Source organism: Silurus meridionalis, chromosome 14 (assembly GCF_014805685.1).
Source record: "Silurus meridionalis isolate SWU-2019-XX chromosome 14, ASM1480568v1, whole genome shotgun sequence".
NCBI lineage: Eukaryota > Metazoa > Chordata > Actinopteri > Siluriformes > Siluridae > Silurus > Silurus meridionalis.
The window spans coordinates 8,943,436-8,959,402 of NC_060897.1; the positions used below are offsets into that span (position 1 = coordinate 8,943,436).

The following is a 15,967-nucleotide window of genomic DNA, read 5'->3' on the forward strand; positions in this document are numbered from 1 at the left end:
TTGGAGGAAAATGTAATAGTTCTGTGTTTTCTTAAAGTATATGTTTCAAAGTGTATTACTGACCGAAAAATTGTTGTCCAGCATTGAATCAGTGACATCTGCTGCCTGCCAAACCTACAGCATACTGTATTTAAATGGAACAGTCTTCAGTTAAAGCAAGTTCTTGTTGTTAATCTACTTTAGTCCATGTCTGGATTTACCCCCCTCTCCCAAGCATCCTGATTGTAATCTATAGGGTCCTTCTATGGACTAGATTTTATTATGATATGGATATTAATGCTATGCCACCCATTTCTCAGCTTTGTTTCAGCACTGTGTTGGATGTATTAGTCTTATCCAATAAATCAATGACTGTTGGTCAGCCCTTTGGAGATAATGCCTTTAATTTCCTATTTCTCACAGTCTTGGCTAGATGGTTTTAGTAATATCGATTACCTAGACATAAGGCAAGGTTGGATGTGTGTGTGTGTGTGTGTGTGTGTGTGTGTGTGTGTGTGTGTGTGTGTGCGCACACAAGCGCGCGTGTGTGTGTGAAAATTTATTTTATTTTCTCCACCCCTGTTCATGGCACCGTACCAGAAACAAGACTAATTATGAGTAACACCAGATGGATGCAGACTTAATCTACATCATAAACACTGAGCTTACAATGTAAAAGTCTTTATTCCGTTTGACTTTCATCCACTTATACACCCTGGTTAGGCATAACAATAAGCATACAGCAGAACAGCATTTACAGGACATGTTGTAACATCTATTAATTTCTGGATCTTCTTTGATTTTATCACTTGATGTTCCAAACCAAGCCTATTGGAAGGACAAGAATATGATTAGGCTATGATTAGAATATGATCAAGGCTGGCTTCTGTGGTCTATGAATACTGTTTTTCCACATTTTTTTTCTATGAAGCCATTGAAATGAATGATTGTATTCTGTGGCAAAATTGAAAAGTAAATCTGTATCAAGCAAGGTCTCTTCTTGGAAATAGAAAAAGAAACTGCAGGAACTCTGAAAGGATTTCAGAGACATTCAGAACTAACTGTTGCTGAGAAGAGTCACTTACACAATTAAATCAAGCATGAAAAGAAAAAAACACTTCTCCAGCTTGATCAAGGAGCATAGCATCAACTGCAAATTCAAAATACAGATTAAATGCCCTTTAGTATTATACATTATTGAACAGTTATTATACTGTATCAAACATCTCTCACCTCATGTAATCAATATGTTTGTGGCAATTGTTGTTTTTCTGCCTTAACAGTAAAAAATAAAAAACTATTTCTTGAAAAGAAGTGTGGCTCCTAAGACAAGTCTGGAATAGTTCAACTCAATCATTTTTATATTAAGTTCTTCTAGTCATGCCTGTCTTTACCATTGATCTTTAAACCTTTTCTAGCATGTCTATTTGTATTGAACTTCAGTCCATCACTTTTATAAGCCATTTATTTCCACTGCTATAAATCAGCTTTCATCAGGCTTTTATTTAAAGAATCAATTCAAACTTCATTGTAGCTACGTCTCCAATGAGCCATTTTGGGGTTAAAAAAGGAATCAATGAACATCAGTGACTGAATATCGTTCCATAAGTAATCCTAATTAAACATCTCCGTCAACGTCTGGGCTCATCACATCAATTGTTTCATTTTGAAATGACCTCAGAGATCACAGAGAACTTCATATAGTACTTCATTACTATACTCATTACTTGTGAGGTATTCCTACTTTACTTGGATGTTGCTGTAATTCAATACTTGTGCTTAAATTTTCAAATTAGAAAACCTTACTTTTTACTTCTTAGACCTTTAAAGTACTTCATATCTTCTCTTAAGGTATCTTCTCTCATTCAGCAACTGACTATTCACAATACATAAGTAATTATTTTATATTATATTTATACTACATATAAGTAAAATAAAGAAATATATATATTTTAATTCAAAATGAGAAAAAATCTGCTTATTTGCCCAAATTATGCAATGTACTCAAAATAACCACAGGACGCTGTTAACATGTTACATTTGTATAGTTTTATAGATAACGTTTATAGATTTATAGTTTAACTGTTTAACTGTAACCAGTTTATACTTTATATTATCGTATTTCTAATATTTTTTGTTTTGTTTTAGTTGATTTACAAGACGAAGGTGACTACATATCAAAAGATTTTATATATATGCAGTATTTCTCTCGTAAGGTCTGACATTCTCCTTGTATGGAAAAATAGAGCAGAATACTTCAACCTCACTTGAGACTGCTGGTCTATTGCACTGATGTGTTTAATTCATTACAGAGCTCATTATCAGTCACCTCCGGTTTCACAGCTTCCTGAACGCTCCAACTTTTTTTTCATATTGTGCTTGCATGGTAGGATAGAAGGAAGACCTTGTGGCAAGAAAAGTTGCATGTGTTCTGGGAATAAAATTAATTAAATTGAATTTTATTTCATTTATTAATTTGGTCCACAGGTGTCCAGGTTCATGTGGTTCAGGTTCATTTTTATGTTATAGCTAATTATTCTCAAGCACCTGGTGTGTCACTACTGACACTGGTGATTAACTGGTGCCCTTTTGGGGCTTCACTGCGTGTCACCACTCTGAATTCTCCACCTCTCAAGTTCCTCCTCTGCACTTTCTGTTTCCTTTTACTTTCTCCGCAGTGGGAGTATGAGCAGTTGCACAGCCTGGAGGAAAGAGGCCGTCTGTTACTGTCGCTCCAGTTCGTGCCTCCGTCTGTAGAGGGAGATAAAGAGACCCGACGAGGAGGTCTGTGCGTCGGTGTTCAGAGATGTGCTCACCTCGCTGCCATGGATGTCAATGGCTTCTCTGATCCCTATGTCAAAACGTGAGAGGACAGTGTGTCGGTGTAAGGCATGGCTGGTGTGGGTGGATGATTTAATCAGCATTCCATTTTCCTGAATAGCAAGAAAACATTTTAGCTTAAGTACTTTAGCTATGGTCAAAAGATTATACGAAACCAGTCATTAGGCAGATGAGTGTATGAGACTGAATAACAACTGGGAAACCAGAAAATTGCTCGGTTTATGTACCCATGTTTACTTTACATAGTTCTAACCTCTCCCACATCATGTTTTAAAATAAATATACCTTCCTCAGGCAAAATGGCAAGGGAATCAACAAACCTCCCACCCACACATGTCCATGTCATTTCAACTCTGTCTCTCTTTCAAACACACACACACACAAATGTTGGCTTTGATCATGGTAGGGATTGAGAGAATGTGTGTGTACAGTAGCTGTGTTGTTTGGGGTGGGGGGTGGGGGTGGAGTAGTGAGAGATAACAGCAGTGAATAAAGCAAATCAAATTTTTATAGAAGCCAGTGGGACACAGGCAGAAAAGCAGAAAAGCAAATAGCTATGTGTACTTCAATCGATATATATGCGTGTGTATTTGTGTGAGCGTAAGTGAAGTGTGACTGTCCTTCGATTACCCTTCCACTTTTTTCTGTCTATGCTTATCTTTCTCATTCTCCCACTCTTTTACTACTGCAGATATCTAAAGCCGGATGTTCAAAAGAAATCGAAACATAAAACGGCTGTGATTAAAAAGACCCTTAACCCAGAATTTAATGAGGTACTGACCTTATGATATCCATTGCAGATTATTTATGTTTATGCATGTGCATGCGGGCCTGGCTCTCAATCATATTAAAAGAATGAAAGTTAAGTGTTAATAACAACCTAGACTGGTCTGTCAATTATATTCTTTTCATTCATCCTATACTGTTTGCTTTAATGTGAGTGTGTATGCATGTGAGTGGGTGCTGAGTATCATCTGGCAGACTAAGTGACACTTTTCCATTCTCTCAGTAGTCCCCAATACTAGTCTTCTTCTTGTGAAGAGGACCACGGCTGCAGGCTTATGAAAGGGTTCAGTGATACTGAAAGCCACCAGCGAAAACACTGATTCCACAGCATGCTAAATCGGAATTCCAACTGTGTTGTTTTTAAATGCTCAATTTGATCATTTCCCTCCTGCTTTTTCCTCCACAGGAGTTCTTTTATGAGATCTCTCTGACTGAACTGGTCAGTAAGACGCTGGAGGTGACTGTATGGGACTATGACCTGGGTCGATCCAATGACTTTATAGGTGAGAACAAAGATGGTGTATGTGGTATTGATCTATCAAGACATGCCACTGTGCTGCTTATGCAGATATTACTCCTGAATCCATGCTGTTTCTTGTTCCCCCCCACATAATTCTAACACAGTATGCCTACATTATTGCAAATAAGAACATCCATTTTAAATGTAGAATTGCTTTAAAATTTGTCATAATTGATGATACACAAAGGCAAACCATGTATATAAGTACAATCTAATGGAAATCTCTGTGTGGTGGCAGGTGGAGTGTGTCTGAGCTGTCACTCACAAGGAGATGCTCTACGCCATTGGATGGACTGTCTGAGGAATAAGGGGCAGAGGGTGGAGCGATGGCACGTTCTGACCAATGAACTCCCTCAAAGCTCCTGCCAAGAGTGAGGATCTTACAGGGGATGTCAGTGCTAACTTACTGCTGCATGGCGTTAAAGACGAACCCTCAGAGTGCGTTCGAGCACTTCCAACTTTGTGCACTATATGCTGTATGAGCTCATCATATATACATTGTCAATGCATGATCGATATTCATGACAGGCACAAATACTGTATTACTTGAACACACCTTGCTTGTTACCAGAAGACATTGAGGGATGGACTGTCAGTCAGTTGCCTTTTGATTCTATGTTACTTGCTGGACCTTACCTGTCAGTCCCTTCTTATCACTGCTGCACGTTTTATATACATTTTGTAACAATGAAGACGAATTTGAATCCTTTCCAAATCCCATGTAGCATATCCTTCTTATTGACCAAGAGAGACATGCACTACATTAAAAGCCTGTAGAGAAACAAGCAAGGTGCTTGCAGTAAAGTCAACATCACACTTTACCCAGGAAGCTTATAAAGGGTCAAGTTGCTTACTAATGTCTGTGAACAATGAATGTAACAATTGGACATCAGGACTGTTACTCATAAATCATCACAGAAGCGATAAGAACTGGAGAGAGTGGAATCCAGTCCTAAATTAGCCTTCCTTCTTTCAGAACCCTTGTAAATACTGGCACTCTTATACAAACACCACTATCCATCTGTTTTGTAGCATGAGGAAATGTTTACAGCATTATAAAGCATGCCACAACAATGTTTTTCCAGGGCTGTAATTCCTGTCATTTTGAAGTTCCCATTTGCTAATGTTATTTATATGTTTTCTTTTCAGAAACGCTCTGATATTCGAACTAATTAATTTCTTAAAAGTTTTGGATTGATTTAAATTGTTCTGGTCTGCATGCCCGATGGTGTGTGTGTGTGTGTATGTGTGTATGTGTGTGTGTGTGTGTGTGTGTGTGTGTGTGTGTGTGTGTGAGTGAGTTTATATCACTATGTTATTTGACTATTTATTGAGTGTTGTACTTTGGAAAATTTGTGATTACTAAATTTGTATGAAGTGTTTATGTACAATTTGGAAATACAAACAAATGCATTGCTCAAAAGCTGCGCATCATTTCTCTGCATCGAAAGAATGTCAAGCTGTATCATTTCGTTTAGGAAAATTCAGTGCACCTCAAGTGAAGCGCTTATAATTTTTGTTTCCATTTAGGCCACTGAGCTGTGCTAGCAAAACAGTTGAATTCATACAAATTGTATATAAAACACAGGAGATTGGCAGTAGTCGCTGAGATTAGGATAGGCTATGAGAAATCATTTATAGTATAAGATTACTATTCCACTGTATATAATTGGTCATGAAAATTTCTGCTGTGCTTGTACTTAGATAACCAATTATATACAGTGGGATAGTAATCTTATATATGGAGAAAAATAGGCCTCATAGGCAGCAAATAATCAAAACCATGCTGGACTCCAGTCCCGAATATCATATTCTGTTTCCAACCAAGTGAAAACAAAGAGGTTGGTCTGACTGAGCTTCACACTCTACATTACACACCATCAAAGCACATACACATAAGCACACTTATGTTTTTATGATTGTAATACGCCCAGCTGTGCTAGAAATCGCTTTATTTTCGTTTCTGAATATATTCTTCAGCACTGCCACCTAGTGTCTGTAAATATTCAAATGCATATCGTAAAATGGGGCATAAGAAAGAAAAAATAAATGTAGAGGGTTCTTCCTAAAACGGTTCTACACTTTGAACATTCTGCTAAATTCTACTTAATCTCCCACATGGATCTTTCCCTTTAGGGACCCTTAAAAGTTCTAGCCAAAATACCAAACCTGTTTCTGTTCAATTATTTTTCCATCTAAGATCAGATTACATGTCTCATGATATCAGACTGGAATTGCACTTGACACAGCCTATATCTTACAGGTAGCCAGTACTTAAATGGAGCACATAAAAGTGGCTACCAGTTATCAGCAGCTCCTGGTGATAGACCCAGGGTTTACTGAAGTACACAACCCCACAGGGGATCTAATTTTGAAATGGGACTGTTTACTTGGGTTTCCACCTGGACAAAATGTTTCTGGCTTTATAGGTAAAATCCATGAAAATGTCATTTGACACTGAATAATAAAACATGATCTCAAGAGTAATCTACTGAGCTGACAATATAAAAACAACAATATTTATTAGCCACAACACATATGTACCAATTAGCAGTTATGCCTTCCTAGATACAAAAGGAGTCTGGGCCAAACAAGACAGGCTTGTTACTGTTGCCAGCATGGCTGACTCCAAATCACTGAACTGAAGCAGTGGGTTCCAGATGGTGCCAGTGCTGGGGGTCTGGGCTTAACTACTTTCAGTGGGCTTAATTAGATATAATTTATCATTCACATCAAATGAATAAAGGCCATGTTGCCATCTGTACTGGAGCATTGGTGAAGTGGAGGATCCCACAAATCCAAACACACTTTCCAAACTAGGCGCTAAACAAGAAGAAGGAAAAAAGAATTCTGCATGGGGTTTATGTTAGCACACTGATTAGTCAGTGAGCACTAGCTTTGTATTGTTGTGCTAGCTCTGAATCTACTGAGAATCTTTGGACCCTGCTTAATGTTTAAAGATGAAGTCTTATTGTATTTTGTGCTATCATAGAGTGTGCTTCCTAAACACACTGTGCTGGAGAACTGAAGAAAAAGTGCAGGCAGGGTGCACTGGGAGGAGGTTTTTGGATGTGGTGCAGACGGTTGGATTGACAGAGGCAGATGTAGAGGACACAGTGTGGAGACGGCTGATCCGCTGTGGCAAACCCTAACGGGAACAGCCAAAGGTAGAACCAGAAGTTTCCGAAACACACTAGTTCATTGACCTTTTAGTAGGTCAGACTACCTTGACTCTATTACCTAAATGTAGAATAAAGATATGAACTTGCTAGGAATTTGTACAAAAGCAATAAAAACGTAATCTTAATATTATGCGTATCTCAATGTAATGCTATTCTATATTATGATTTTTGAATGGAGTACTTATTATATTGCTTCTATATTTGTTTAGTTATTTTGCAACATTTAGCAAGGTGTTGCAGGTAAAGGCAGATCATCAAGTGAGCTTATAGTCATCCCTTAGTGATGCTGCAAGGAGCTGACATGCTTCCACTGGATTTAGAAAACCTTCAGGCTTTGTCCTAATGAACCAGCATGAGCATGTGTTTATTGATGAAGACTTCAAAGCACTTTTGAAAGATTCTCTGGAAAAGGGCATTTGCCAAGTGGCAAAGGCATAAACGTAAACACAGCAAAAATCCTGTGAAATACACTCTTATATTGAATAAGCTTTAGATATAACTAAATGAGCTCTTTTCATTGATGTACCGAGACATTGCTTAATGATACTACTTTCATTTGAAAAGTGTCATATCGAGTCATGTCAAGAAGCTTTTATTGTCATTTCAACAGTGAAAGGAGACAACATTTCTCCAGAACCCTGGTGCTACATAAAACAACAAAGAGCTACATACAGAACAAAGAATACAAAAGTAAGTTGTCCTAGCCACATAAAGTGTGCAAACAGTGCAGACAAAAACAGTGCAAACAGACATGCAAAACAGTGTAGGACAGATACACAAAACATAAAATAGCACCAACCAGTAAATGGACTGTAAAATGTGTTATACAGTACAATGTGCAAAAAAGAGAACTGCATGAAGAGTGTACTTGTAAACATAGACACACAAAGTTGTGAAAAACAGCAACAGCAACAATCCAGTAGGTGTGCAAACACAGTACTATAAAGCAATATAATACTATAGAACAATAATTAGAGCAAGAACACAACTATGAAAGAAAATAGCAAGACAAGTGCAAGACGCTCGTTTAGTGAAAACATAACATAGATACAAAGAATCATGAGGTGCAGAGACTTTTGGGAAATGTAGTCCCATGACATAAACTGGACACTAAGACTTGGCCATGACTAAATGATCTCATTCCCAAGTCGTACTTGTTTTAACTTGTTTTAATTTGCTTAAAGTATCTATTGTACATTGTATAAAACATGCTCCTTGTTTTTTTGACATACAAATTGTTATGTAATTAAGTTTTAATTTACCTCTTATATACAGAAAAACAAGGTCTCAACATTACTTCCTTGTGACATCTCAGGAGCTCTTTCTTGACACCGATACCGCTGACTTACTCAAAATATATAAGAAATTCCTAAAGATAAATGTATCTGTAACTTGCAGAAGATTTTAAAAACCAAAAATGGACATGAGGGATTGGTGGCCCAAATGTCTTCTCTCATTATTTTAAAGATAATGAGTGATGGCAGGTTGTTGCAAAAGATCCTCACTGCTGAATAAATAGTGGATGGAGGATCACCATCTCTTTCATAGCGTTTGAACTAGGAAAGGCTTTTAATGAGGCCGCCAGGACAAATGTTGGCACATATTTGAACTGATGCAGAAATACACCATCAGCTGAATTTATTCTAGATAGATTCAGTGCTGTGCTCTGTGAAATGGCTCTAAGGAATTCCAATAATCTGGATTAATACCTGATCTGTTTAAGAATTTATAGTGCAAACTGGGAGACCATACATTACAGTTCCAGAGCTGCCAAGAATGACAATCAGTGATCCATTAGCTGATATATAAAGACAAACATACCAGTGGTAAAATGCAACAGTGGTAAAATAAAGGCATATTTTATATATATATATATATATATATATATATATATATATATATATATATATATATATATATAATTCCATAATAAGTCCAGAAGAAATTGTGTAAATGTTGGAGAGTATATGATCCTTGTGTTATTCGGCAGAGGAATCATCATCATCATCATCATCATCTGTTGGCTGAATCAGGATTCAGCAAGAAGTCTGTGATGTATTTGATGTAATCACCTCAAACTACCAACACCAGACATGAATATTAATGCCGTTTGGAGGCTGGCACAATATTGCCCTTTGAAACAAACAAGGAGTTTTTTTCCCTCATTTATAATGTCAGTACTGTTGTGCAAAGACCTTCAAAGAAACTAAAGAAACCAGACAAATGACAGATGCCTTTTCTGATCTCTGATCTGAGAAGCTTGTTAATATCGTATTTGTAGATTCATAGAACTCGTGGATGTATGAGAGTGACTTACCGGCTGTTGATGACTATTTATGAGGAATATTGGAGGAGGTGCAGTAGGTGCAATATTGAAGTTTTATAATAGAACATTAAATTGCATGTGGTGAGATTGCAGAGCTACTGTTACATATAGTATTTATGAAAAAAGATTTAGGATGTTACAGTGTTTGAATAATCAGGCTATTAGTGCTGCTTTTATTCCATTCATCTTCAGTAACCACCTTTTCTTGGTCATATATTCTGGATCAAATGCCAGTTCATTGCATGGGAACACCGTGCAACTTAACCTAGCACCTCGACCTACTGGCATGCTGCTTCGGAAAAGACAAAAAGGAAACTCATGCACATAGGAAGACCATATGATCTGAGCTCAAACCTGAAAACCCAGAAGTTTTATATGTACCACTATGTAGTCACCAAGACTTTTTCTTAAAATGATTCATTTGTGCAAAGAATTAGATACATAGAAGGTAAAACTGTGTGCATCCCAAATGATCGCAGTTTAATCCTGCAATAACAAATTCCAAATTCCATAGGATATTAACAATATACCAAGAAAAAACAAAACACATCTCAAATATACGTACAATCGGTCAACGTTCAATCACAATTACTCTCTGAGCTAATCTGCCCAGAAAATTTATTTTAAAAATAAAAATACAGTGTAGCGATTTTTTGCCTTAGTTGAATGAATATGCTTTGCCTCTGAATGAACTGTATCGGTAACAATGACCAAGGAACAATTGCTTTGATCCCAGAAACAATACTGACTTGGGCATTAACTGTATTGTCCAAGTCATATTCATTAATATGAACTGATACTAAATCAGTTTCAGTATGGACAATTTTCTATTTATCATCTCAGTAGCTCTCAGTTTAAACTACAAACTGGTGACAAATTAAAGGGAAAAAAGTTTAAGGAAGCTGTTGGCTCACCATAACCCACTAGAACAGATTCATTGAATGTTGGTATTGGTTTTTTTTTTTATAATAATAATCGGTGTCATGATGATGGTGGTGTAGCTGAAGAGGCAATCCAATACGCTCTCCAAAATCCTCCAAAAGTGTTCAGTTCGGTTGAGATCTGCAACCTTTGAAAACCATGGCATATGATTTACATTATTATTATCCCCATCAAACCATTCAGTGAGCCACTGCGCTTTATAGATGGGGGCAGAGGCCATCATACAACAGAGCACTCTTATCAGGATAAGTTAATCAGACGACTCTGTATTGAATAAACCAAACCATGTGACCTAAATGCTCCTTTAATTTGTCACCCATGTGTATATAACATTACTTTACTTATTACTTATACCCTTACATTCCAGTGCTCATGTTACTTCTCACTCTCCAGTGTTCTGTCTTGTTTAAAGATTATAATCACACTCTTGATATCACCCAAATGAGGATGGGTTCCCCTTTTGAGTCTGGTTCCTCTCAAGGTTTCTTCCTCATAACATCTAAGGGAGTTTTTCCTTGCCACAGTCGCCATGGCTGCTCATCAGGGATAAATGCACGCCATTCACCTTAACTGTTAATTTCTGTAAAGCTGCTTTGAGACAATGTCCATTGTGAAAAGCGCTATAGAAATAAACTTGACTTGACTATATAACCAGTAATGCAAGCATGGATATTTAGGTTGTTTTAATCTACTATAGCAAACCATGGTAAGGATTTTGAGCCAGCTCGGGTCTGATTGAGTGAATGTGGCATTGCAAATTTAATGAACAGTTTTCATTTGCTACATCAGACACTAGTGTCATTTATACATTTGCAGATAATGTCTGATTTGTTGCTTTGCCGTCATAAACCTGCTTAAGGATACTTATTCATGAGTTCGAAAGTACCAAAAAAGGTTGATCAACATTTTCCATGTTTCATACGGAGGTGTTTTAACAGTGCTGACGTAGTGTATTCTTTAACTCCACGAGATATTACCGCCTTGCACATCAGACACACCGCCTTACTGCAATCGCCCTCTTTCAGCGAGAAATACTGCCACACGGGACTCGACTTGGACGTGGTCCTTTTCTGAAGCTCACAGTATCTGCTGGTACAGTGAAGCCTGTTATTGCATATGGTCCGGTTTATGTAGCTGAACGCCGCTTGTAACTCTACAGGCTGGTTTTGAATTTCTGCCGGACGAGAACTTTCACTGCTGTACGGATGCAGACCGGCTCCTTGCTGTACCCTAGCCTGGGAAGTTCTTTCTGAAAACTGGTCCCAGTTGTGCGGAGACCAGCTGTGGTTGCTGACGTCCATATTGTCCATAGCGTCATTTGAACGTGTTTGTATATTCATTGACTCAACTTTGACTTTTACAGGAAAGTCGAAGTCTAATGCGTCTTGATCGACGGCGTGAGAGTCTGACAGAGATGTGCACTGGGGAGGTTCAGCGTTGTCGTCTATCGTCCTGGCGTCAGACTCCAAATCAGAATGCGAAGGGTACTGGGGGGTTGGAAGTTCTGATTTTATGCTTGCGTTTTCTTTCTTTGCTGCTAGGTGTTGGCTCTCCTGGGGCTCAGATTCATGCTGTAAACTTGAGATGCCGTCTTGTCTTGCAAAAGTCACAGTAGGGACCTCACCTGAGAACAATAGAAAGGCACACATCAGAGAAGCCCAGATGTGATCATAAAGCACATTACAGGTAGTCTGCATTGCTGGAACAGTGCTAGAAATTACACACTTCTTATGTTGACACCAACATCAATAAATCATTTATTCATTCATTCATTCATTTGTTGTCTGTATCCTATGTGTGTGTAATAGAGACTGTGACTGAACCTTGACCAGATCTGATAAGAACCAGCATTAGCAAAATAAATAAATACGACGCTAATCAGTGACAATTCGTAGTTAGGCTTCTGACTTGGTTCTAAGCTTTCTAAACAATTAATGAGATGCTATTATTCAAAATATTATTCAATATTAACTGAAGGTAGGCATTGCAAGTTTTGTGACAATTAAAAGTGCACACAAGCCTTAAAAAGGGGCAAAACAATATATTCAAGAAAACAGTTTTGTATTTGTCCATGTCATATGTAATTTGTATGGAGCCAAGACAATGTTATTAAAAATATGGCTTGTCATTGATTTTCTTTTTATCATGCGTGTTACAGTTTTTCTCAGTCGCTTTGGAGCATTTCTCAGATCAGAAATTCAATTCTCAAAACTACTTGTTCAAACTCCACATCATTAAGTCACTTGTGCTCATCATACGCACATTTCTCGTTGCTTTAAACAAATTGCGAATGCTTTTGTACATCATTTAATCGATTGTGTACAAGTGTCTGCTTTTTCCTACATTATCAGTTGTTTGTCATGTTGTTCAAAATATATTATACTAGTTTCACCTAAATGGTTTTAACCCCCAAAACATTTAAGCACCAGTTCATTGCATAAGTCAGTGAGTGCAAAATGGTTAAACCAGTTGTCAAAATTTGTCAAGCTCTTCTTCTTCACAGGTTTATTAAACTTTTTTGGTAAATGTGTCTTGAATTGATGAATTGTGCAGATGAACCTTGAATGTCACTAATGAAGGGGCGTGTTCACTTTCAGATCAACCAATAATCAACTAGTTTTCTAAAATAGGTCAAGGCTGAATCTCTTGAACCTTTACGGTAATTGGCGAGTGTATATAAAAAGAGCAAAACACAGACTAACAATTGTTGAAAATGGATAAACAACTAGGAAACGAACATGGTCGAGAGCCAAGTATAAGGATGCATGCTGGAAGGGTAAGGAGGCAAAATAGAGGAAGAGGAAGAAGAGGCCGGAGACATAGATATATTTCAGATAAAATTAGAGCCACTATTGTGGACAATGTTGTCAGTCATGGCCTCACAATGGTATTGCAAGGTATGATATCTGTTGTGATGTGGATGAAAATCAGACTGGGACGTCAGGGGGTAGAGACAGATTACACTGTATAGTGCAGCATGCGCAGTTTTGCCTAAGAAGTGTTTCCTATGTTTTCCTTTTAGAATTTTAATTTGTGTCTTTTTATTTTCTATCACAATGACATTACATTGAAATTTTTAGTCAGTCCACTAGTAAAGGAAAATAAAAAAGTGTGAATCCTGTCCAGTCTCTTACGATCATAAATTTGTGCTGTTGAAATTCACAGTTGCCAATTCAGCCTCGTGCATTTTCAATACTTGTAATCCAAAACATAGTTTACATCAGGAAATACTAAAATAAAGCATTGTCATATTGAAAAAATGACTAAACATTTTGACTATCTTGTTCGTAGACAATGATAAAAGGACTTGTTATTTTGATGGCAATGATATGTTCATTGAATACTTAATTTTGAGAGAAGTGCTAAGGATTTTGAGCCAAAAACACACTTTTGCAAGAAATCCAATGTATGGTGCTGTTTGTTCACATTGTTTTGAGAATGCACTTACTGATTTGCAAATCTTAAAGATGATTCAAGAAATGCTTTAAAGCGACTGAGAAAAACTGTAATAGAAAATGCTTGTTGCACTGCTGCTTGCTCGCATTATTATAAGTTTACTTTCAGGTTTTTCCAGCTTCCAGCTTATTATTAGACTCTATTAAGAAAAATCATGTGCACTGGAGACTCTGTATTTTAAAACTTTTCAATAATTCACATACTAACCTGAAATACACAGTTGATGATCATTTTGACTATGTCAGTTGCATCAGATTTTATAAATATAAAACAATATTCTTCAGTAAAATATGACACAATATATGATATTGTGTGTGTGTGTGTGTGTGTGTGTGTGTGTGTGGACCTCATACCTTATTTATCTACTGCTATCTATTATAAATAGGCCACTTATGCTCTTAAATGCATTAATTGGCTCTGTACATGTACTTTGCACAATGACAAAGTTGAATATAATATAATCTAATAAACCAGGGCACTTAAAGTGGAAATGCATTAAATCAAGCTTACTTTAAATCACTTTCATGTTAATGGACTTTCTCATGTTGGGCATTAGTTCAGTATGAGTTGGATCAGGAATGAGTTGAAAAAAAAATTGGATCGAGGATGAGCTAGATTAGTTTAATTAGAAATTGGATTAGAGATGAGTTGGATTAGGGGTGAGTGGTATCAAGGATAAATTGGATGAGATAAAATGGGTCAGGGATGAGTTGGATTAGAGATGAGATGGGTCAGGGATGAGGTGGATTAGAGATGAGATGGGTCAGGGATGAGGTGGATTAGAGATGAGATGGGTCAGGGATGAGTTGGATTAGAGATGAGTTGGATTAGAGATGAGATGGGTCAGGGATGAGTTGGATTAGAGAGGAGATGGGTCAGGGACAAGGTGGATTAGAGAGGAGATGGGTCAGGGATGAGGTGGATTAGAGAGGAGATGGGAGGAGATGGGTCAGGGATGAGGTGGATTAGAGAGGAGATGGGTCAGGGATGAGGTGGATTAGAGAGGAGATGGGTCAGGGATGAGGTGGAATAGGTATACGCTAGATGAGTAATGAGTTGGATGAGTAATGAGCTGGATCAGGTACGATTTGGGTCAGAGATTGGTTGGATCACGTGTTTTAGGCAAGAAACCCAGAAAACTGCACTGACCCCAGACACACAGGAGCAGAGATAAACCCTAAACCCTTTAAGAGCATGTCACCTTACAGAAATACACATGGCTCTCGAACACAAGCCTCTCAGCACTGTTTATTCCACCAGCACAAACAGTCTGGCATTTACCCGTCCCCGTCTCTACACACTTCATCCTACCCGGATTTGTTTCCGTCAAACTGCATCCTGTAACCTTTAACATCTCCTTCAGATAGTCGTTCTCTTTGCGGATCCGGGCCGCTTCCTCCTCGTACTCCTGCATCATCCTGCTCACTGTGTCGAGGATCTCGTTTACCGCCGCCGACAGTCTCTCGTTCAGAAACACGTTCAACTCGTCTAACTTGGTCATTTTATTCTCTGTATTTCTTTCCTTTATTTTACTAATATAATATGGGCACTGCCGCCGTGAGCCGTGAGCCGAGGACGTTAATCCACACGAAGGGCTCAGTCCCAATGCACGTCTCTGTTAGATTTAAAGGACACTACATCAACTACATAGTAAAGGACATAGTGCACCCTATATAGCTCGCCTGTATAGGCCAAGGAAGTCGTTAAGGATTCAGCCTAGACAGAGCCGACATAAAGCAACAATGGAGACATGCTGTACTGCCCCCTACAAGGCAGGAGACATCTTATCTGCGTTCACGAGACACCGAGAACACACACCCTATTGGACAGCTTTCTTCACCGTAGCAAACTAGGCATGAAAGCAACAAACCGAAACCAGCGGCTCGACCAATCACATGGCGTGCATGGGTCCACCTGTTTTTACAGTTCCCCTCA

The 15,967-nt window shown here is 38.0% G+C and overlaps 2 protein-coding genes across 5 annotated transcripts in view; one reads left to right on the top strand and one right to left on the bottom strand.

The window, feature by feature from the left end:
- doc2a (double C2-like domains, alpha) overlaps positions 1-5,483 on the top strand; it is a 30,291-nt gene extending 24,808 nt beyond the window's left edge. For all 4 annotated transcript variants that reach the window (XM_046865504.1, XM_046865503.1, XM_046865505.1 and 1 more), the window contains 4 exons: positions 2,658-2,842; positions 3,512-3,593; positions 4,013-4,109; positions 4,365-5,483. In XM_046865504.1, the coding sequence (XP_046721460.1) occupies positions 2,658-2,842; positions 3,512-3,593; positions 4,013-4,109; positions 4,365-4,501 (501 nt within the window). In that variant the 3' untranslated portion in view covers positions 4,502-5,483. The remainder of the gene's footprint in view (positions 1-2,657; positions 2,843-3,511; positions 3,594-4,012; positions 4,110-4,364) is intronic.
- A 5,828-nt stretch (positions 5,484-11,311) lies between these two features.
- Positions 11,312-15,934, bottom strand: si:dkey-93n13.2. The gene is made up of 2 exons (XM_046865515.1): positions 15,344-15,934; positions 11,312-12,200 (listed from the first exon to the last, which is right to left on the bottom strand). Exons 1-2 carry the CDS (start codon positions 15,531-15,533, stop codon positions 11,476-11,478), a joined length of 915 nt encoding a protein of 304 aa, XP_046721471.1. The 5' UTR covers positions 15,534-15,934; the 3' UTR covers positions 11,312-11,475.
- Between the last annotated feature and the right edge of the window lie 33 nt (positions 15,935-15,967).

Bases quoted from the DNA above. Each gene is read 5' to 3' on its own strand.
- si:dkey-93n13.2 (XM_046865515.1), bottom strand. From the start codon at position 15,533: ATGACCAAGTTAGACGAGTTGAACGTGTTTCTGAACGAGAGACTGTCG. The intron at 12,201-15,343 runs GTAGGATGAAGT...TATTGTTCTCAG, and splicing joins TTTGACGGAAACAAATCCGG to GTGAGGTCCCTACTGTGACT.